Source organism: Eptesicus fuscus, chromosome 2, assembly GCF_027574615.1.
Source record: "Eptesicus fuscus isolate TK198812 chromosome 2, DD_ASM_mEF_20220401, whole genome shotgun sequence".
NCBI classification, from domain to species: domain Eukaryota; kingdom Metazoa; phylum Chordata; class Mammalia; order Chiroptera; family Vespertilionidae; genus Eptesicus; species Eptesicus fuscus.
Genome location: NC_072474.1, coordinates 6,959,055 through 6,983,640, shown reverse-complemented (window position 1 = coordinate 6,983,640; position 24,586 = coordinate 6,959,055). Strand labels below are relative to the sequence as shown.

General features: G+C 40.4%; 1 protein-coding gene across 1 annotated transcript in view; it reads right to left on the bottom strand.

Annotated features, from left to right (window-relative positions):
• MDGA2 (MAM domain containing glycosylphosphatidylinositol anchor 2) overlaps window positions 1–24,586 on the bottom strand; it is a 1,000,910-nt gene that overhangs the window by 450,367 nt on the left and 525,957 nt on the right. Inside the window, exon 3 of the mRNA XM_054725417.1 lies at window positions 15,631–15,805. Coding sequence (XP_054581392.1) covers window positions 15,631–15,805 — 175 coding nt within the window. The remainder of the gene's footprint in view (window positions 1–15,630; window positions 15,806–24,586) is intronic.

The following is a 24,586-nucleotide window of genomic DNA, read 5'->3' as shown; positions in this document are numbered from 1 at the left end:
TTTATTTAAAATAAATTTGTTGATGCTACCATCAGTAAATCACAAACAAGTGCTGGCGAGGATGTGGAGAAGCAGGAACCATAGTGCACTATTGTTGGGAATGCAGACTGGTGCAGCCACTATGTAAAATAGTATGGAGTCTCTTCAACAAATTAAAATTAAAACTTCCTTTTAACTCAGAGATCCCACTTCTGGGAATATATCTTAAGAATTCTGAAAAAGAATATGTATACCCCTATATTCATAGCAGCATTATTTACAACAGCCAAGAGATGGAAATTTCCTAAGTGCCCATCAGTAGATGAGTGGATAAAAGAGCTGTGGTATATTTGCACAATGGAATACTACATCGCTGTAAAATAGAAGGAACTCTTACTATTTGCAACAGCATGGTTGGAACTGGAGATTATTATATGCTAAGCAAAATAAGACAGATAGAGAAAGACAAATATCATGTGACCTCACTTATATGTGATATCTAACGAAGAAAATAAACTAATGTATAAAATAGAACCAGAGGCATGGATACATGGAACACACTGACAGAGGTCAGAGGGGAGGGGATGGAAGGGATTCAATGAAACAAGGTAAATGGATTAGCTAAAGCTTTGTCCATGCTTCACCCATGGACAAAGACAGTGTGGTGAAGGCTAGAGGTGGGGGCAGGGGTGGGCAAAGGGGGACGGGGGAATGGAGGACATCTGTAATAGTCTCAACCATTAAAAAATATATAGAGCTAAATTAATTTAAAAGCAGTTCTTCCCTTGTGTCCTCTAAATAAGAATCAGTAAGTAGCTATAAAATAGGCAGTATTTCTGGAGAGCAAAAAGCTAAGTCTTCTATAGACCTAAAGACATGCTACACAGCCTCTGCTCCATTAAATTTGACATTCCATTAAAGTGTAAAAGAAAGTGGGACTCTCTGGTAGAAGAGAATAAAAAATGAATTCAAGACTTCCTCTTCTTTTAGATGAAATAAAAAATATATCTTAAAATTGATGTTGGACAAAAGCCTGAACTTTAAAATATATGCTTTGTGAGTAAATTAATTGAAGTCAAAATATGTATTAAGCAATACTTTAATACTTACTATGTACAAAATAACTTTTGATAAAGGTTATAAGAATGCAAATAAGTCAGATGTATGGCTTACTCTTAAAGCTAAAAACTACCTGTTAACATTCTATAATAACGTACCAAGTTAACTATACTTCCCTTTATTAACATGAGTCTTCTTGAGTTTTCCCAGAAGCAAACCCTGTTACAAAGGTTCAAATGTAAGCAATGCATTTGAAAAGTCTTCACAGAAACAACCCATGGGGTACGGGGAAAGCAAAGGGAAAAGTTTATCAAACTGTATTATTAAGCTAGTGACCAATGTGAGAAATTTGAAATTAATTTTCCTGAGGAACTCTGGGAGACAAGGAAACAGTCTCTATGAAAGGGGCATGGAACTGGGTATTTATTTATTTATTTATTTATTAAATATATTTTTATTGATTTCAGAGAGGAAGGGATAGGGAGAGAGAAAGAGATAGAAACATCAATGATGAGAATCATTGATGGGGCTGCCTCCCGCACATCCCTATTGGGGACCGAGCCTGCAACCCAGGTATGTACCCTTGACTGGAATCGAACTCGAGACTCTTCAGTCTGCAGGCCAACACTCTATCCACTGAGCCAAACCAGCTAGGGCAGGGAGCTGGGCATTAATATACCATCTCCCACTAATCATTTTTGGAAGGCTATAGGTTTAGGCATTAATTTCCTAGAACTTCTGCCTCCTGAGAATATGGACAGAGTAGAGTCTGGAAACCAAAAAATTCCTCCAGAAAAAGAATTTCAAGTATATTCATTTAGAAGGCACTGCAGTGTGCACAAAATATAGTGAAAACAAGAAATTAGAAAGTCACAAACATCTGTGATTGTCGATCAATGAAATTCTGTTATTTTGGTGCATCTTGATGGAGTGAGATCTTTTACATTCTCCATTTTACATATGAAGAATCTATTTTAAAAATATTATCTTGAGGTTAGAATAAAAAAGAAAATAATACTTCAGTGTTTTTATAGAAACCACCCTTCAGAGATGAATACTTTTTTCTCAATAAAAAACAAAAGTTACACTGATATTTAGCTTTAGAAATCAAATCTGAGCTGTCTAAAAGATATTGTAATTCAAAACTGGAGAGAGTCAGTTTACTAAACTGTCCTCCTTAAATAAATAACAAACACCTCCTCATATTTCAGTTGTAGCAAATTTAGACAAATAAATATTGGATTATTTTATGGTGGATAGAATTTAAGACAGAAAATCTAGGAAATCAGAGAATTAGTCACAGAATGAGGTTAGTATATAGGAATTATCCCATATAATAAAAACCTAGGTGGCGTCACGTCCTCACATGACATCATCACAAGATGGCCACCACAAGATGGCCACTCTCATGTCGTCACAAGATGGCCACCACAAGATGGCTGGCAGGGGAGGGTAGTTGGGGGCAACTAGGCCAGCAGGGGAGGGCAGTTGGGGTTGACCAGACCAGCAGGGAGGGCAGTTGGAGGTGATTGGGATGGCAGGGGAGGGCAGTTGGGGGAGATCAGGATGGCAAGGGAGCAGTTAGGCATCAATCAGGCTGGCAGGGGAGCAGTTAGGGGGTGATCAGGCTGGCAGGCAGAAGTGGTTAGGAGCAATCAGGCAGGCACACAGGTGAACAGTTAGGAGCCAACAGTACCGGATTGTGAGAGGGATGTCCAACTGCCGGGATCGGGCCTAAACAGTCAGTTGGACACCCTCCAAGGGGTCCCAGATTGGTAAGGTACAGGCAGGGCTGAGGGACATCCCCCCTTGCATGAATTTTGTGCACTGGGCCTCTAGTCCTATATAATAAAATCGTAATATGCAAATCAACTGAATGGTCAAACAATAGAATGACAAACCGGGACCACACTATGACACCCACTGGCACCAGGCTAGCCAAGGCGGGTGCTATGCAATTGGTCTGGGGCCTGGTCATTACCCCATGATCGCCCCACAGAGGAAGGCCCAGGCCACCACCAACTGGTGGACTGCAGCAGGTGGGTGGGGCCTCCCTCTGCAAGGGAAGCCCAGGTCCCGGGTGCTGGAGGGGAGCCGATGCAGGAAGCCAGGGGAAGGAAGGCCTGCCCTTGAATGAATTCCATGCATCCGGCCTCTAGTATTCTATGAGACACAGTCTTTCCCATCTTGTTTCATGAAAGAATTGAAGAAGTGAAAAACTAGAAAATAGTTCAGCCTCGGAAGATCTTAACATAGAGTTCCAGAGGGGAGAAATCTCAGACCAGGAGTACCTCCTACACTGGGGAAAGGAATGATAAAATTGGAATCTGTGAATTTAGTAATTTTCTTACTTTATCCATCTTGTGCATAAAATCAATTAGATGAAATATAGGAAACAGTAATGTTTAAAAATATAAAATATCTAAAAACTAAAATGAGTAAATAAGAAATAAAATTCTACAAAAATATATTTCAAAACCTTAAAATACTTATGCAGAGATTAAAATAATATTATACAAGACTAATATACAAGATTCTGCAATTAGGTTTATAATATGATCCACTGGATAAAAAATATTAATAGGATGACAATTTTAAATCTAGTTAAAATGTTTGTACCACAAACTAAATATAATCAAGAAAGTAAAATATTATTACCTAATTTTTTTTAAAAGTCAAAGCAAATAATTTTAGTAAGAATTCAAATTTCTTGATTATAAGGATAACTAGGGGCCCGGTGCACGAAATTCGTGCACTGGGGGTTGGGGGTCCCTCAGCCCAACCTGCCCCCTCTCACATACTGGGAGCCCTCAGGGGATGTCCTACTGATGGCTTAGGCCCGATCCACACGGGAAGCGGGCCTAAGCCGCAGTCTGGCCTCCCTTTGTGGGAGGCAACTGGGCTGATCAGGGGAAGGCACCAGCCCCATCACCCCGCTGCTGCAGCCACTGCCAGTCACCACAGCCACGAAGGTGTTTTCATCAACACGACTCCAGTCCCTTCACCAAGAAAAAATGACAACTTTCTTTAGGCATTTTCAAGATGTGTCTTTCAAGGGTATGAATTTCTTTCTTTCTTTTTTTTTTAATCCTCGCTTAAGGATATGTTTCCATTGACTTTTAGAGAATGTGAAGAGAAAGGGAAAGACAGACAGAAACATCAAAGTGAGAGGAACACTTTGATTGGTTGCCTCCTGCATGAGCCCTGATCTGGGCCCTGGCCAGGGAGGAGCCTGCAACCTAGGTACATGCCCTTGATCAGAATCAACCCAGACCCTGCTGTCAGCAGGCCGAGGCTCTATCCACTGAGCCAAACTGGCTAGAGCAAGATATGACATTTCTTAGCCCTCCAGCAGCTGACCTTTGTTTTTTCCTCCATGAGTGTGGTGGAAAAACCCTAGATCACCTTTTTGGATTCGTATTACCCAAGTTACTAAGAATATTACCAGTGGCATACAGGAAGCTTAGCCAACGTGCAGTCAGAAAAGGTGTTTCCTCTATAGTTCTCACCAATGGAGGGCTGGGCCCTGCCCAGGCCTAAAGCCTCTGGCCAAAGCTTTAGGTCTGGGCAGGGGACCCCAGCTCCCTGCAATCCACCACAGGAGCAGACCCCCTCGCAGGAGCAGACCCCCAGTTCCCTGCGATCCATCGCAGGCTCCCCGCTGGTGCCAAGGCCAGAAAAGCATCTGGCGGAGGCTTTCCTGGTGGGTGTGGTTGGTGGGCGTGGGTTATGGGTGTGGTGAAGGTAAGGTCAATTTGCATATTACTCTTTTATTAGGTAGGATTCTTCCAATTTAGACTGTATGGAACAGCTGATATCCACAATAAAGCTGTGGATCAGGTTTACTAAAATTTTAAAGGAATACTATTAATAGTAGGCATGGTAAGAGATATAGAAATTCAAGTGTTTGGAAAATACCTCATATGAAGAATAATAAATTATGTGGAAAAAATGGATGTGTGAAAGCAAGGCTTAGAGTGTCACAATGACTCTTCAAACATTCAAAATGAAAGAAAGAGCAGACATGTTTGCATACTGAAAACTATAGGAAAGCCAATGCCTTCACAATTTAAAAAAACTACAAACAAATGCACAAAAATTGAATAAGCACTTACAGATAGCAAGGGCTTACCATTGGAAAAGCATTAGCAGAAGATAATATACTTTTATGTAAGATTTCAGCAAAGGAGATTAGGTAGGTTTCAAAGAATATAATATTTATCTTTATCTACCTGCTCATATAAAAGATGTCAGGAATTTGAGCACTCAGCAGGATATTGACCTGGTCTTTGACTCAGTAGGAGTCTCTACATGCTTAATATAGTTTTAATTTAACATAATAAAACATTTTTTAATCTTCAACCAAGGAGGGCAATTGTGGGCGATCAGGCCAGCAGGGGAAGGCAGTTAGGGGTGACTGGGTTGGCAGAGGCAGAGAGTTTGGGGGACCAGGCCTGCAGGAGAGGGCAGTTGTGGGTGAACAGGTCAGCAGTTAGGGGCGACCAGGCTGGCAGGGAGGGCAGTTAGGGGCAATTGGGCTGGCAGGTGAGCAGTTAGGGGATGATCAGGCTGACAGGGGAGTGGTTAGGGGGTAATCAGGAGTGGTTAGGGGTGATCAGGCTGTCAGGCAGAAGCTGTTAGGGGCAATCAGGCAGGCAAGCTGGCAAGCAGTTGGGAGCTAGCAGTCCTAGATTGTGAGAGGGATGTCTGACTGCCTGTTTAAGCCTGATCCCGGTGGGTCTAAATGGGCAGTCGGATCAGGCCTAAACGGGCAGTCAGACATCCTGCAAAGAGTGCCAGATGGAGAGGGTGTAGGCTGGGCTGAGGGACACATCCCCCAACCCATGCACGAATTTTGTGCACCAGGCCTCTAGTTATTCATACACTCCATCTTTCAAATTAAACTTTCATTCTTCCTCTAAAACCACCATCTTATCCACTATTACACCAAACACAGATCACTTAATCTCTTTTCTGCACCTTTAATTAAGCTGCTCACTCATTGTAGAATATATTTGACCTTCCCTTTATTTATACCCTATACCCTATTTATTTACATCCCACTGTGTCTAGAACCCTGAAGGGTCCATATTTTCCCTATTTGCTAGCTAACATGTTCTCTTGCCACAGTTTCATGGATGCTGAGAGAAAACATGAGACTCCTGGGTCAGAAACAAATGATTTTATTACTCACTAGATGCCAGTACACAAATTTGTGCATGTGTGGGGTCCGGCGGCCCCGCCCCCAATGGGACCGATCCTGCTGGGCCAGCCAGGGGTAGGGGATGTGGGAAGTTGGCTGGCCGGCCCTCCCATGATCTGGGTGGAGGGGGCCAATTGGGGGTGGGGCAAGCTGGGGAAAGGGGCCGTGGGTAGTTAGCTGGCTGACCCAGCCCCTGATCGGGATGGGAGTGCTGATTGGGGGTGGGGCTGGCTTGGGGGATGGGCCATGGTCGTTGGCGGGTGGGCCCAATCCCAGATTGGGGTGGAACCAGCCTGGGGGAAGGCCCGAGGGCTGTTGGCCAGCTGGCCCTGCCCCCAATTGGGATGGGGGTGGCGATTAGGGGCAGGGCTGGCTGGGGGTGGGGCCACAGGTGGTTGGCCAGCCGGCCCCACCCCCTGGTCAAACTCCTGGTTGAACTCCCAGTTGAGGGGACAATTTGCATATTAGCCTTTTATTATATAGGATGTCTCATAAGTATGAGCCTAATCCTATATAATGAAGAGGTAATATGAAAATTGACCCTCATGCCCTCACAAGATGGCTGCCTATGACCAGACCAGCAGGGGAGTTAGTGAGGGATGGCCAAATGACTGAACAGCAGGCTGCATGGGGTGACCAGGTTGGCGGGGGCCACTGTTGGGGGTGACCAGGTTGGCAGGGGGGGCAGTTAGGGGCGACCAGGTCAGCAGGGGGTGCAGTAAGAGGCGACCAGGCTGGTGGTGGGGGCAGTTAGGGGTGACCAGGCTGGCAGGGGGGGCAGTTAGGGGCGATCAGGCCGGCACACAGAGGCAGTGAGGGACTATCAGGCCGGCAGGCAGGTGAGTGATTAGGAGCCAGCGGTACAGGATTGTGAGAGGGATCAGGCCTAAACCAGCAGTTGTACATCCCCCAAGGGGATCCGGATTGGAGAGGGTGCAGGCTGGGCTGAGCGGAACCCCCCAGTGCACAAATTTCACACACCAGTCCTCTAGTGTTTTCATAAGTTCTCATTCTCCCTCAGTTTCTAAGGGGACAATGTGGGAGAAGCCCACGTAAATATTGTACACACTATTTCTGACTTGGCTAAGGAATCCTGAGCCTAGGAAACTTGTATGACCTTAAAAATGTTCTGCTACCTTATCTGACCAATCTTTTCCCCTTAGGGAGACATTATCTTTAATATTCTGATCAGGAAACAAATCTGCCTTCTGCCCTGGAGGCAAACACTATCTCTAATAACCCAGAGTGCTTGTTACACAAACAATCTTGAAAAAAAGAAAGTTCAGGACAAAAACTGCCAAAAGACGTTGAAATGCAACAAAGAATTGTCTTTCGAATTTCATTTTTCAAACTACAAAGTAAACTTACTTCTTCATGATAAGAGGACACGATACCCTCTCACTCCTGGCACTATGCTAGCACTATGTCTGTGCCACTTGACAAGTCATTCATGTTGTGTGACATTATTTATATTATTTATTTTATTGCTTAATATTTGTATTCCATTTATATATATTATATATTCATTGTCTCTTTAAGTAGTTTAAACTCTATGGACGTACAAATAATAGAATAAATTATAGGCCTGGAGCACAAATTCATGCACTGGTGGGGTCCCTCAGCCTGGACTGAGGGGATCCAGCCAAAACTGGCTCTCCAACATCCCCTGAGGTGTCATGGATTGCAAGAGGGTGCAGGCCAGGCCGAGGGACCCCACCAGTGCACGATCGGGACCGGGGAGGGATCGTGGGAGGGCTCCAGGGCATATCTGGCCTGTCTCGTCCAGTCCCCATTGTCTGGACCCCAGCAGCAAGCTAACATACCAGTCAGAGCGTCTGCCCCCGGTGGTCAGTGCACATCATAGCAACTGGTTGAATGGTCGAACAGTCGGACACTTAGCATATTAGGCTTTTATTATGTAGGATTCCTGCTGGCCTAACAAAAATGAATGAAACTATATTTTAAGTAGCCACTCAAATATTTTTTAATGAATAAAAAAGAGTAAACACTTCTTAAATGATTCAACCAAAACAATGTGTAAAAAATGCTAGTAGAGATGAAATGGTTTGATTCTATCATTGGGGTAAATAAATGATTTAGAATGTGGCAGCCACTTTTTCTATGCTATTGTCTCTTCTTTACTTATCAAATACTAGAGGCCCAGTGCATGATTGAATCATGCATGTGTAGGGTCCCCTACACGCTTTCGCTTTCGATCACGGGGGAGCTGGGTGCCTGTCCGCTGGTGCACCAGGCCTTTCAGAAGCCTCCGGTGCAGCGGAGGCTTCTTAAAGGCCTGGTGCCTGAGCGGAAAGGCATCCAGCTGCCATGCTTTTGCTTTTGATCGTGGGGAGCTGGGTGCCTGCCCGCTGGTGCACCAGCCCTTTCAGAAGCCTCCGGCGTGGTGGAGGCTTCTGAAAGGCCTGGTGCCGGAGCAGACAGGCACCAAGCTCCCCCACTTTTGATGGTCCATGGCCGCTGAGGGGGGCTACCCTGCTGTTGAGAGGCACAGGGGGCGGGACTCCCGCCCCCTGCGCCTCTCAACGGCCGCTGAGAGGGGCTGCCGCAGACACCTGGCTACCCTGCCGTTGAGAGACGCAGCTGGGTGTCCGCAGCAGGCCCCCTCAGTGGCTGCAGATCTGGCCATTGAGAAGCACAGGGGGCGTGAATCCCGCCCCTTGCGCCTCTCAACAGCAGGGTAGCCCCCCTCAGTGGCAGCGGATCTGTGCCTCTCAATGGCCGGATAGGCCAACCTGAGTCCCGCCCCCCAGCCTCCCGCTGCCCAATCGTGGGCGTAGCGGAGTGATGGTAATTTACACGTTACTCTATTATTAGATAGGATATTTTTGTTTATTTGTTGTAAAATATCAAGAAATATCAATTCTTATGAATAATTCAAGAAAGATAAATCTAGAATTAAATTTTTGAATTGACAACAATAATAAAATTTGGAATGAAATTAGTTTTTACTTTTAGGAGCTTAATATTAATAGAAAAGGCCTTGGAGGAAAAATCTTTAAAACTATATTTTATGAATTTAAAAAATCAAATTATAATATATGCATATAGTTTAGAAAGTCAAATAATTATAAAAAACACAACCTAAAGTATTTCTGAGACCCAGAGACTATCTTTTCAATGCATATTTAAACACTCTTGGTTTTGCCTTTATAATCCTGAATGTTTAATTGACATCTAATCTAATAATAGACAAATATGCAAATTGACCACACCTTCGCTACACCTAAGCCACGCCCACCAGCCAAGCCACACCCACCAGCCAATCAGGATGAGTATGCAAATTACCCCAACAAAGATGGCGGCTAATTTGCATATCAAGACAGCCTTGAAAGAAGCCAAGAGCTGCAGAAGGGAGTAAAGCTTCGAAGAAGCAAGCAAGCCAGGGGGGCGGGGGAAAGGAGAAGGGAGGAGCGAAGTCAGGACCGGGGGGTGAAGGGAAACGTGGGCGGGCTGGAGGAGAAGGCAGGGCGGGCGACAAGGGCGGGGCGGAGGCGGGGCCGGGGGGCGAAGGGAAACGCGGGCGGGCTGGAGGAGAAGGTGGGGCGGGCGACAAGGGAGGAATGGAGGCAGGGTAGAGTGCAGCAGGAAATCCTATTGCAGGATTTTTCCTGCAACAGGAAAGCTAGTATATATATATATATATATATTTTTTTTCATTGTCACAATGTCTTACTGATTTCTTCCTGTTGAAGACTTTAGCTTTCCCATACTAACCCTCTCCTATCATATTTTTTATGTCAAGTACTGTTGATATTATTGACCATATATCCTTCACAGTTGAACCTAGTAGTATATTTAGATTACATTTAATTTCAAATAACTTTTTTTTGTCTTATTTTAATAACGTCAACATTTTGTTTCCTCAATTTTATATATACCTGTCCAACCATATTATTAAGCTTTCCATGAGAAGTGTAAAATTCCTCCCTAACACACCGGGTAACCCACCAGCTGCATCTTTTCGCGAAGACATCCTGCACAGAGCCTCTGTATCCCTGTTTCAGTCTGTCATGGTTGCTTTTGGGTCCCAACGCACAGCTATCATCTTGGTGTGTTGCTTCGTTATGGTCCTGGAATTCCCGTCTATATTTTCCTATACATAATCTCCAAAAACCTACAACTCCTTCTCTGTCTTGATTTAATTCCTAGTTTTGGTAAAACATACACAAAAGTAGCATCCCGAGAAAGAAAACATTGCAGAAAAATTTAGAAATCTTATAGATCTAAAAATGTCTTCCATCTTCTTTGATATTAAAAAAAAAAAAAAAAGTCTGGCTGCATGTAAAATTCTATTTTAGAAATATTTTTCTACAGAAATCCAAAAGCTTTACTCAATTGTCTTCTAGCTTCCTGATTTCTATTGAGAACTGTGCCATTTTTATTTTTATTTTTTATATGTAACCATTTTAGAAAAAAAACTAAAACTTGGAAACTTTTATGATCTTCCTTTCGCTCCCACTGTTTTAAGTTGCAGGTTGATGTGTGTTGATGTGAACCGTGTTTACTCTGTCATGCCAGGCACTCAGTGGCCCTTTCTAATGGAAAACAAAGGCCCAAATGCTATAATGGGAAGTTTTCTTAAAGCACAATTTCTTCGTCTCTCTTTTCTCTGTTTGGAATAGTTATTCAAATGTTAGCTCAGCTGCACTAATTCTGCAATTCTTTTCTTCTCTCTCTTGTTCCAACCCTTTGATTGTTAAATTTTGTTTTACTCTCTGTAAGAGTTTTTCAAATTTATCTTTCATCCCTTCTAATGATTTTTGTTATCATTTTTAATATTCTAAGTGTTCTTTGATATTCTCTAAAAATTCCTTCTTTGTACTTTCCTCTTGTTATATGAATGCAATTTTTCTCTTTTGTTCTAAGAAAACTAATTTTTAAAAAATCAATAATTTTGTTTTGTCTTATATTTTAGCCCCCTGTATTATACTTGTTTCCTGGATTCTTTTCGCATTTATTTGCCTTGGTCTGTCTCTCTCATTCGCTCTTGCTCTCGCTCTCTCCCTCTCTCTTTTTTTCTCAAAAGATTGTCTCAAATGTCTATCTTCTGATATATTCACATCTAATAGTCAGTTTTAAATGGGCTTATTGGTAGCTCTGTTGATCAATAGTAGTCATAATTGTGAGTATATTTGCTTGGCTGTTTCAACAGGGCCCCTACTTGTCAGAAAAACATAGCCTTTTCTCCAGTTCATCAATTTTCCTAGACAAGAATTGTCTAATTTTCTGACTAGAAGGCATTCTCTGACCAATAGTGAGAAAAGACTGTGATGAATATGTAAACTTTCACTTAATAACCCTTAATAATTACAGTATGTTACCTCTTGTTTTTGATGATTCCAGAAATTTTAAAATATGTTTTTTATTGATTTGAGAGAGGAAAAAAAGAGGAATACAGAGATACAAACATCAATGAGACAGATGGATCAGTTGCCTCCTAAATGACCCCTATTGGGGATTGAGCCTGCAACCTGGCATGTGCCCTGAAGAGGAATCTAACCAGTGACCTCAACCACTGAACCACACTGGCTGAGTTGATTCCAGATTTTTTAATTCAAAGTTTCTCTGTACTCTATTGTTTTCTTCAGAGCTTATAGATCTTTCCCTTTTTACAAAGTTCCTTTGGTTCAATGTCTCACCAAACAAATGAAACATAAAAACCAACGAAAACACTACTCTTCTGTAGGGATTCACTGAGAAGTTGGCAGAAGACAGGAGGTGGTTAGGCATTGAACCAATTCTTCTGATTTTAGACTTAATTATACTCTTACTCTAAGAACTAAATGGTGACTCTAATTCTTGAGCCTTTTAAAGGTTCTGTCACATAAGCATACCAATTCTATCCATACTGACAGTTTTGATGTATGCTAAGCAGTGGCCATTTCTTGACCTGATTCTTTTCCTTCATAATTGTTTTTCTACCATCTCCTTTTTTATTCTCTCTACCCCTATTGATATGTGTTTTGTTGTTTTGATTGATATTTTATCCTTTTACTATTGTTTTAGTATGGCTGCATAGGGAGAAGACATAAAGAATGCATATGTTTAAAACAACAGGTTTACCCTAGCCATAGTAGCAGATTCCTCTTTCCTGAAAGTAAATTTCTTCATCAAAATAATAAGGGGTTATGCCCTAACTGGTTTGGCTCAGTGGATAGAGTGTCGGCCTGAAGACTGAATGGTCCCAGGTTCGATTACGGTCAAGGGCATGTACCTTGGTTGTGGGCACATCCCCAGTAGGGGGTGTGCAGGAGGCAGCTGATCAATGTTTCTCTCTCATCGATGTTTCTAACTCTCTATCCCTCTCTCTTCCTCTCTGTAAAAAATCAATAAAATATATTTGAAAAAAATATATAATAAGGGGTTATAACTTTAGATAGGTATTAGCTCTCAAGTCTAGAAAGTAATGATCAGAACATGAAATTTAATGAGATATATATTTTCACAATTTGGATAATGCTCCAGAACTAGTGATGGCCAGAAAATTAATATTTTATGGGGAAATTTTTATAGGCAACCTATCACAAGAAGTTAAAGGCTAAATTATAATATTAATTATTTAAAAATTTGTTATATCCATGCCATAGTCTGCCTCAATTTGTTATTGCAAATATAATCTTTACCTGCAGATTTTTGGGGTTTTTTTTGGAATTTTATTTTATGCCCATTTTGTGTTTTAAGTTCTCTTAAGATTGATGCAAGTTCCACTTGTGGAACCAATTTAGAAAATGAAATATAAATACATCCAGTACAGGTGATTATTCTAAAACCACGACTCCAACAGGAAAATAGCTCCTATTGTTTTAGCATTTTCCGAAGTACTTAAAGCAAAGGGCCTGAAGTAAAGTAGCTCACTTGTTTATGGTTCACAGAAATGACTATCCAATCAAGCAGTCCCACATCAAATACTGAAAATCCCAGCACTGCTATATGTAACACTGTAATCTCATTTTAGGCACCAAAGCTGCCAAATTTAAACATAGCATTAATAAGTTAGTTACCTTCTTATTAACAGTGATAGAACTTGTTTAAACTTGTAAAGTTTCATGTACAGAAAACATACTTAAACCTAAAAACTGTCGTCTTCAAGTAGGTTATATTTGGATCAGATGAATTCATCAAATAGGCCTAATTGTCTCTATTGTGAAATGTTCTTCTCAGTCAGAAACTTTTGCAAAATTATTATCTGAAGGAGTTTATTTATCCAAACCTTCAAGAAAGGCATAACTCCTGAAAATACATGTCTTGATCCCATAAAAAAAGATCTCTGGTATTCCTTGAAAAATTTACACCCATAGAGTCCATAATTGAATACATTTTATTGTCCTATATAATATAATTTTAGACAGCTTTCTAATAAATCTTGGCCACCAAAAAATACCGAAAATAGTGCTTCATCATGGTTTGCATCACAGTGACATTTCACTTAAACAACATAGAACAAAATGTTAGTTCAGGTTAGTGGGAAACATCCTAGAGGAAGTCAAAGAAGTAGGGAGCAGAGCTAGCCTTCAGGAACGTGACACAAGCCTTACACTATCAGGGACTGACAAAACTATCATCCCCACCAAACTGTGCAATAGGAACTAAGTCACTGAGGCACTATTGCGTCTAAACAGCCAGAGATATGAACAGATAGAAGAGTGCATGTAATGCAGAATAGTACTGAAAAGGTTTTGTAGGAAGAAGGGGAGAAAGGAATGTTTTTAAGAGTCCTTAAAAATGTCAGTTCCCTCTTTGTATTATATTGTTAACCAAAATATATTTTTAAATTGTTATTATTAAACCTATTGTGGCAATACAAGTCACAAACTCTTATTCATAATCTTTGGGGAGTGTTTTTCAGAATATTTCAGATTTAAGGAAGATAATATGGTACATTGACCATGTATTATATGACACACTCAGTTGGATCTGGGGCAAAGCTGTGTAATCAAACACATTTTTTCCTGAGTAAAACATGTGAGTATTCATACAAAGTAGAGTAAGTAAACTGTATAAAGTATCTTCTATTTTTTTTTCTATTACAGTTAGTTCAGGTCAGATGTTGCCATCTAAGTAGATCACATCAAGTTTTGCTAAAAGAAGTTACCTATAAAACCTAACAAAAATATATATATTCATTCAAAAATACTCATTCAATTTTCAGAACATTTTAGATTTTAGAATTGTAATTAGGTATTAAAGTTGTGTATTTTAAAAATTTATGACCAAATTACAATAACAAAATGCTTCTATAACTTCTAAGTAGTTATATTATAGAAGTATTTAATTCATTTAAAGTAAATTTAGTTTAAAATTACATATGAATAGAAATACTAAAAATATTTTTAAAAGTATATGTAACAGGAGAAGGTGCGATATTGAGGTTGGGAAGTGTGTGGGTAAGCCCAAGCTGTGTGCCAGTGCGGACGGGAAGATGACATGCAGATGCCCAAGTTACTCCAAGGAATGCCTAGGGGGCTAGAACAATGGATTTCCTCTCTCTCATCCTTTCCAGAAAGGTAGCAAGCACATGAATGTGGAAATGCTAATCACAAATAAAGCCCTGTCACCCAATGCTCAGTTACCTGAATAATTAATGATATTCAACATGGGATCTGCTAAATAGATCTTGTGTAGTTTCAATCACTTTTCTAACTATGCAACACCTGTCATGCATTGAAAGAAAAGGAAATAGAACAGAATGAAATATAGGTAGTAAACCCGGAATTCTTTTCTTGTTATTTATGCCTGAATTAATTTAAGGCAAGAAAAAAATCCTGTTATTCTAACACTAAGGAGTTAATAAATAAAATTTAAGTTCTTCTAAAGAGACAATGGAATGGTGAATAAACCTGTTAAAAATATCAAAATGATTGCAGGACTTTAATTTGTTTTGGTGGGGAAGAAAGTAAAGCGACCAAAAGAATTTTAAGTGTATTTGTTAACAGCACAAAGTGGAAAATGAGAATAAGAACTAAAATAAATCAAGAAACACTTTCCACGTGGCACATTTTTCGAGGTTCTGACTATTTTCAACAGAGTTGGATCAAAACCAGTCAACACAGAGATTTTGGTATTTTACTGTCAAATAGCTCTACATATATGATAAACATTTAAAAAACAAGGATAGTTAAAATTACACATGTGTAAAATTAACAAGCATTCAACACTACTAATTCATTGGTGAAATATTCAATTATATTTATTGTTTTATTCATTTGGTTCTTAAATGTTCTTTAAATAATATGTATTATTTTATCATAAAATTATGAAATTTTCTATAGGAGATTTTTTTCTGAAATATATTAAATGAGGTATCATCTTATATACCTCTCATTCTCAACTAAATAGTGCTTAATCAGTTTTCTGGAAAATTTACTTACAGTACACATCCACTCTGATTGACTTTATCGCTGGGGACCCCAAGCCATTCTCTGCTTTACAGTAATACCGGCCTCCTTGGTTTCGCTGAATATTTGTAATCCTTAAAGTCTCATTGAAGACACTTGAGTCTTGGAATCTGTCGGAGGCACTTCCTGCTGTTTTGGTCCACCTGATCTGAGCAAGCATCAACAAAGATTGTTACTTTAGGTTGGTTTTCTCAAAGAAATATCAAAAATCAAATCATTTGAAGAATTTTCTTTCAGATCTACTACACTGCCATCCCTGGAAAGTTACTAAAATTTAAAAAGAAAAATTAATACATATACTGTAACTAACTTATAAAATTTTAAGTGCAATGTTATCATTGTACAGTGTATGTAATTTTAAATCAATTGCATAGAATTTATCAATAGCTTAATCAGTGTGGACAAATAAATATAATATAAAGAAAGTTAAAAATATGTAGTCACCCCTAGTATGTAATTTCACTTTCTACCATTTCAGTTACTTGTGGTCAACCCCAGTCTGAAATATTACATGGAAAATTCCAGAAATAAATAATTCATACGGTTACATTGCACACTGCTGTTCTGAGTTACGTGATGAAATCTCACACCATTCAACTCTATCCTGCCCAGGATGTAAATCAACCCTTTATCACTTAGTAGCCTTCAGTTATCACATCTACTGTTATGATATCACAGTGCTTGTGTTTAAATAAACTTTATGTTTTTAATAATGGTTCCTAGCCCACTCACATAACTTTTATTACAGTATATTGGTATAATTGTCCTAACTTTATTATTAGTTATTATTGTTAATCTCTTACTTTGCCTAATTTATAAATTAAGGAATGCATGTATAAGAAAAAACAGTATATATAGGGTTCCTTACTATCCACTGTTTCAGGCATCCACTGAGGGTCTTATAAGTACACATGAGAGCAAGTGGGGATCTACTAAAATAAGTTGTAAATACTAATTAGTTTCTCTTTTTTGTTGAGCAGTTAAATTTTTCTTTTATATTTTCCAAACCCTGTAAGATACTTTTAATTTATTAGCACAGGTACCACAAGTAGGCTCTCAGTTTCTTTTTGAACAAGCTTCATTATTTTATTTTAATTTTTCTGTTTGATTTGGATAATCCTATATAATAAAAGGCTAATATGCAAGTAGACAGAACAGTGGAACAACCAAACAACTGAACAACCTGTCGCTATGACATGTGCTGACCACCAGGGAGCGCACACAGAACATGGTGGACATCAGCAGCAGGCAGCAGAGCACGGAACATGGTGGGTGTCAGCCACAGCGGGATGGTGGAGCAGATGAGCAGGGGCGCCAGACCAAGGCGAGGCACCCGTCGCTGTCATAGGGGTGAGCCTCTGGCGGTCACTGTAAATTCTTTACTCCCGTGCATTGCGGGCCCATCCAGCACTCGCACCTGCTGCTGATGCTGACCCCACTCACACCCACTGCCAGCTCTGGAGCTGCCTCTTGCACCCACTGCCAGCGCCAGCCCCGCTCGCACCCTCAGCCAGTGCCAATGCGGCTGCTCACACCCACTTCCGGTGCCCGGCGCCGGTCCTAATCACTCAGCACCATCAGCAGGTGCAAGTGGCGGCTGCTGGCCCCAATTGCCCCTGAGGTCTTTACCACCTCCCCCTGCTCTGAGGGATGATTGGGGAAGAGGCCACTGGTCAAACCTGCTGATGGCACCAGCCATGCTCATACCCGCTGCTGGTGCTGGCCCCAATTGCTCTGCACCATCAGCAGTTGTGAGCTGGGCTGGCACCATCAACCCGTGGGAGCAGCAATGGTGGCAGTGGGGGCAACCAAGTAAAAAAAAAACTTAAATAAACAAATTATATATATTTCTTGTATAGAAATATGCCAATTCTAAGATAATAGATATTTCTAAGATAAAAATAAAACATAATTTCAATTAAAATAGTGAGTGTCCTTTGACTATCATAATAAGCAAAATTGATTTTGAAAAATAAATATTTCATTAAACAAAAAGTAAGTTCAGGATAAAACTTAGGGAAATAACCTAGCACTTTCAGATATTATAAATACATTATTAAGATACAATGATTAAGTTGTATATTACTGGTACAATACTAGAAATTGTTTGGGAATAGGGGAGAGACCAAGACCATGAGTGCACTTGTGTGTGTTGGGGTGTGTGTATGTGTGTGTGTGTGTGTGTGTAAGTGAGAGTGAGAGAGAGAGAGAGGAAGAGAGAGAGAAAGAGGGAGAGAGAGAGAAGAATAGAAAGGTGAGAGAAAGGGAGGAGACAGGTATCAAACTTTTTGGTCTTTAAAATTATTAAGGACTCCAAATAGCTTTTGTTTATTTGAATATCCATTAATAATTATATTAGAAATTAAAACTGAGACCATGTTAAAATGTACATTAACTCATTTTAAATTATATTAATAAACTCATAAAATGTTAATATAAATAACATTTTAAAACAGAAAACCATATTTTCCAAAACAAAAAATAATTGAGTAAAAACAATTAAATTGTTTTATAAGTCTTCAAATCTCATTAATATTTAATTTACTGTAAAATATTCAGCTGAATAATCATATCAACTTCTGTATGCAACCTGTTGCAACATGTTGCTTTGTTTGAAACATTTGAAGAAAATCTGACATTTATTTGATAGTTAAGGGAAAAAATATTTCAATAGCCTTTTCAGGTAATTGTGAATAGTCTTCTTTAATATCACACTAAAACTCTATAAGTGGTAGTTTTCCTAACTTTGCATGAAAGTGGAATCTGTAACCATATCAATGACCTTTTGATACTCTGTTACATTAAAATCCATTGGTCTATCCTGAACTTTGTATACATTTTTTATTCATACATTATTTCATAACACTGTGCATTAGTCATTTGGATAATATAAATTCACTGAGTTATGCAGATCTTTCAAATATTGACATATTTCATTATGTATTAGAAGTCATGTTTATTAATATCATCATGAATCTCTTTAGAATAGTCTTTAAAGCATTGAGAAGCTGCCGTGCTTTTCCAAATTTTATCATTAGTAACAAATATTGCTTTGGTGTTTTCTTTGGAATGGCAGGTTTATTTCATTCATATTTGATAAGATATTTGCCAAATACCCATTATTGAATAACTATACCTTGTATAACAATCACTCTTTTAAGTTGAAAACACTATTCTATGAAAAAGTGGCTAATTCACTGCAAAACTTAAACACACTAGTCCTTACTTACTTAAGACAACACTGTACTTTAATAAGTAGCAAAAATATTTTATAGGAATTTTCCATTTTGCCACTCAGAATATTAAAAATACAGTAGTCAAATTTCAAAATGTCAAACATTTCCCCTCTACTTATAAAAAATAAGTACTAAAAGGAAATATTCTTGAGTCATAGAAAGACATGTCTACTTATTGAGAGGGCTTAACAATTTATATGTCTAATTGATGAGAAAGGAAGCCCCAGACATCCTACCTAATAAAATGGTAATATGTAAATTACCATCACTCCGCTATGCCCACGATTGGGCCATCAGGAGGCGCAGGGGGCGGGACTCGGGGTGGCCAGGGTAGCCAATTGGGCCAGCGGGACGCTGAGCTCACTTCGCCAGCGACAGCTCGAGCTCAGCGTCTGCGCCATGGCTGTGCTACGGAACAGAAGGGGCCTCTGGGGCAGCGAGCTCACGTCCCGCTGCGGACCATCAAAAGCGGGGGAGCTGGGTGCCTGTCTGCTGGTGCACCAGGCCTTTCAGAATCGGCGGAGGCTTCTGAAAGGCCTGGTGCACCAGCAGACAGGCACCCAGCTCCCCCGTGAATGAAAGCGAAAGCATGTAGGGGACCCTACACGTGCATGGTTTAATCATGCACTGGGCCTCTAGTATTCTGATAAAAGTTGTGACTTCAAAGTCTACAAAGAAAATTTTATGGGCTTCCAGGCAGAAAGGATGTCTGATCCTGTTCATTCCCTAAAGTTGACTCTCCCCTTCCTTTGTGTTAGAAACCCAAATTATTCATTGAGCTCATGGCTGCCCAGGACAGAGAAAACATTTTCCAGTTGACCCATTAGATTAGGTTCTTGCCTGTGTGTTTCAAGCAGAAATGTCCTTATAAAAAAAACAGGACTTAAAATTTTGCTCATTTCAGCACATTTTCACTGGTTCACATATTGGACCATGAGCTTATTTGGAATAAAAATAAAGCACAGAGAAGCAATTAAATAAAAATCTGAATTCCTGACATCACAAAGTTGTACCTAACTGCCATGAACTATTTATAGCTCTGTACTTCCACATAAGAAATAAGTCAAATTATACTTTATGTTATATTTTCTGGGGATTTTATATAACTCAGAGCCAAATAAATAAACTGGATCTGAAGCCTTTAATTTTGAAAATATATTTTAAAAGCATCTAACATTAATACATCATCATTTGATAGATAAGTATGGTTCACCTGGATAAAATACAACTTACAATTTAAGTACTGAATAAAATTTCTTAAAATAAAAAAGACATAGAATAAGAAGATTTATAATATCCTAGCAAAACCTTGAGGTTTGGAGCCGGTGGAGAACACAAAAAAAAAGATAAAATTCTTAATGCCATGTGAGAAGGAAAAGGAAGGAGGGAAGTAAGTTATCTAAAATCTTAAACTCCCAGAGAGTTAGGAGAGGGAAGAGTGTTTCTCTATGGGAGAAACAGCAGGTAATTTGTTTAGAAATACCAATAGAATCATAAATGTCTAATTAAAATAGTTTTTAAAATGCACAATTCCAGTAATGGAAGGGAAAATGAGATAAAAGTGAAAAGAATAGAAATTTGATAAAATGACCAAAATTAAAGCAAAGAAAAAGAGAAATTATATAATCTTACCTTATAATAGACAAATATGCAAATTGACCGCACCTTCGCTACGCCCAAGCCATGCCCACCAACCAAGCCACGCCCACCAACCACGCCCACCAGGAAACCATTGCAGGGACGTTGGGGTGTGGCGGAGCCCAAGGCCGGGAAAGCCTCGGGCACCAGCGGGGAGCCTGCACGGATCGCAGGCAACGACCAGGGGGTCTGTTCCTATGATCCCTAGCAGGGACACTGGGTGCTGCTGAGCCCAAGGCCAGGAAAGCCTCGGGCGGAGGCTTTCCCGGCCTTGGGCACCAGTGGGGAGCCTGCACGGATCGCAGGAAACCACTGGGGGTCGGCTCCTGCGATCCTTAGCAGGGATGTTGGGTGCGGCCAAGCCCAAGGCCACCGCCCGGGGCCAAGCCCCGACCCTGAAAGAAGGCAGAAGGCGGTGGCCACAGCCAAGGCCTGGATCCCCGGTGCTGGCAGGAAACTGGTGCAGGCAGCCAGGTGAATGAAGGTCTATTGCACGAATCTTCGTGTAAACGGGCTACTAGTCCTATATAATAAAAGCCTAATATGCAAATGGATGGAATGGCAGAATGACCAGGCAGAACACTGGTTGCTATGGCATCCACTAACCACCAGGGGGAAGACACTCAACACAGGAGATGCCCACAGCCCACAGGCCCAAGGCCAGCCAAGGTGGATGCTAGCGGGGGACCCCAATCGCCCTGCTGATCACCCCGCAGAGGAAGGCGACTGGTGGAGGTGGCGAAGCGCAGGGCGGGCGAGTGGGCGGCACCAACCCAGCCAAGTCGGGTGCCAGCAGGGACCCCTGGTTGTCCCACAGATTGGCCCTGATCACTGGCCAGGCCTAGGGACCCTCCCCATGCACGAATTCCATGCACTGGGCCTCTAATTTTAAATAAATAAGAACCACAGAGTACGAGAAAGATGGAAACAGTTGCATCGGTCATAGTTTAAATGTGAAGAGATTGATTTGCACATTACAAGAGTCTATTAAACTGGATTTAAAAGTAACAAGTTTAATAGTACATGCTGTTTATCAAATATATGTCTCTATATAAATGTAATTATATAAATTATAATATACTTATATAATTTAAATGTTTATAAAATATACTAGTATAATGTATGCATATAATTTGTATATTATATGATAATTGGACTTAAAAGTAATAACAAGTTTTTATGCTGTTTACCAAATATATATAATTTAATATATATTAAAACAAGGTGGCAATAAAAGATTGGAAGCCAAGATTGGAATAAAAAGATGTGGACAAAGTGGTAACAGAAATATGTAAATTATAACCAATCAGTCAGCAGTGACAATATATACAATAAGATTAAAATAATAAGAAATTTGCAATTAAAAACATTAACAGGGAAAAATGGCCATTACTTTATATAATGTTAAAAGTCACAACTGATAGCAAAAACATTTTTATTAATTTGTATGCAATAAAGTACGTAATAACTAAAGTTATAAGATAAATTAAAAACCGAAGAATTTGAGAAACACAAAGCTGCAGTGGGAAATTCCAATACTTATGTAAGAAGTAGACAATTCTAGAAGATACAGTTTTGTTTTACTTAATTCAGCATAAAAATAAGTAAAACAGAGAAATTGAAAAATATAATCAGCATATAATTCAAAGAGAAAATTAAAAAGTTGCTAACTATCTAGATGTTAACGAATAGGAAGCAGTTCATGCTAAAGTCTATGAATCCAGTGAAAGGAGCACAAAGAGGAAAACATAAACCTTAAATATCTCCTATAATAAGGAATGAATAAATAAGAATAAAAAAGGCATTCATCTCATTTATTTTAATTTAATGTAGGCTGGTGGACTCTAAATTAAACTAATATTTGTTATGCAAGAACTGAAGAACTAGTTCATCATTATTTTAATTTCTTCACCTGAAGTGTCCTATGAGCTAGCCTGGCATGGGTGCACAGAATGTCATTGGAGACACAATAAAATGCACAGGGAGTACCACTGGAAGACCTCATGGATAATTCAACTCTGAATTCCAGCAATTAATTTAGTAGGTAATCCACATATATCTGTTGAATGAGTTTATAGCGCTTAAACTGAAATTTGGGGTGGTAGATATAGTGGTAAGAGAGACAATGAACAGTGATTTATACAAGATGAAACTTAGATTCAGTCCTGTACTTAAAAAAAAAAATCTGGAGTGAGGCAGATCAATGTGTACTTAATGGCTCTGCTCAGAGACTCAGGCTCTTTAGAGGTGCCTTCCTCATCAGGTGTTGCTTGAGTTCAAGCTCCAAAATATCAGCTATAGATCTAGCTGTCACATCCATTGCCAGGAGAAGGAAAGAGGAAAAGAAAAAAAAAAAAAGCCTGCTAGTTGTCTTTTACAGAAAATTCTAGGATGCTGCCTCATGATACTTCTGCTTACATCATGTAGTTATACCCCATCCCTAGCTATAAGAAAGGCTGGGCGATGTACTCCATGCCACACATGGCACCTCCCTCCCAACCCACTGCTGAGACTTGATAGTTCCATAACTCTCAAAAAAAAGGGAGAAGGGATATTTGGAACAACTGCTGGTCCCACAGTGGGATTAAATATATACAATTTCTGATATGCTGCATTATTAAATACTAGAGGCCCAGTGCCTGAAAATTCATGCACTGGGGGGTCACTCAGGCCAGCCTGCCCGCTCTCAGTCTGAGAGCCCTCAGGGGATGTCCTACTGATGGCTTTGGCCGGCTCCCTGGGCCGGCCTAAGCCACAGTCTTGCCTCCCTCTGCAGAAAGCCACCGGGCTGATCGGGAAGGGTGGGGAGGTGCCACCCCCGTCACCCTGCTGCTGCCGCCACTGCCACTGCTGGCCACCACAGCTGCCACCCCTTGGCCCTCGCAGCCACCAAGGTGTTTTCATCAACATGGACTACAGTCCCTTGACCACAAAATAATGACAACTTTCTTTAGGCATTTTCAAGATGTCTCTTTTATAGGGAATGACCTTTCTTTCTTTCTTTCTTTCTTTCTTTCTTTCTTTCTTTCTTTTTCTTCCTTCCTTCCTTCCTTCCTTCTTTCTTTCTTTCTTTCTTCTTTCTTTCTTTCTTTCTTTCTTTCTTTCTTTCTTTCTCTCTCTTCCCTGAGGATATTTTCCCATTGATTTTTAGAGAGCATGGAAGAGAGAGGGAAAGACAAAGAGAAACATCAATGTGAGAGGGAGACATCAATTGGTTGCCTCCTGCATGAGCCCTGACCTGGGCCTGTGGCACAGCAGCCATGGGGGTTGCTGATCAGGCCTCGCAAGAACCACAGAGGTTGCTGATCAGGCCCTGTCTCTCTCTGGCCTTCGCAGCAGCCATGGCGGCTGCTGATCAGGCCCTCCCCTGCTGCAGGCACATGGAGGCCCCTGCCGTGAAACCACCCCTGCTGCTGCAAGTCCCCGCCCACACGTGCCTGCTGTGAAATCAGCCTGCTGTTTGGTCATTACTATGATGGTGTTAGGAAAATTTGCATATTCCTCTATTATTAATATAGATGATTGTGTTTAAATCCTGTTACAGTGACATTAACTAACAATTTCCATAAAAATAACATCAATGGAAAAGAAAGATACTAAAATTTAGGAAATACCATTTTACTCTAATTTCCTACCTAATTGGAAGAAACAACAGGGAGATCCTCTTAGGTTATAGAACACTAGAGGCCTGGTGCATGGATTTGTGCACAGGTGGAGTCCAGCTCGGGGGAGGGGATGTGGGAGGTTGGCCACCACCCTGCCCCCAATTGGGGTGGGGGAGGCAGATCCAGGAGAGGCCAGCCAGGGGGCAGGACCATGGGCAGTTGTGCGGCCCTGCCCCCGATCAGGGTGATAAACTCCTTTAGCTTTTTCTTCTCTTTGAAGGTATTTATCTGGCCTTCAATTCTAAATGAGCTTTGCTGGGTAGAGAAGGGCGTGGCAAGGAATATTCAAAGTGATGAAGAGCAAGGATCAGCAGCCAGGGTGACCTTCCTTTTGAAAGGTTGTGTCTGCTCCGGGAGCTGAGGGTTCAGTCTCCGTGAAACCCAGGTCAG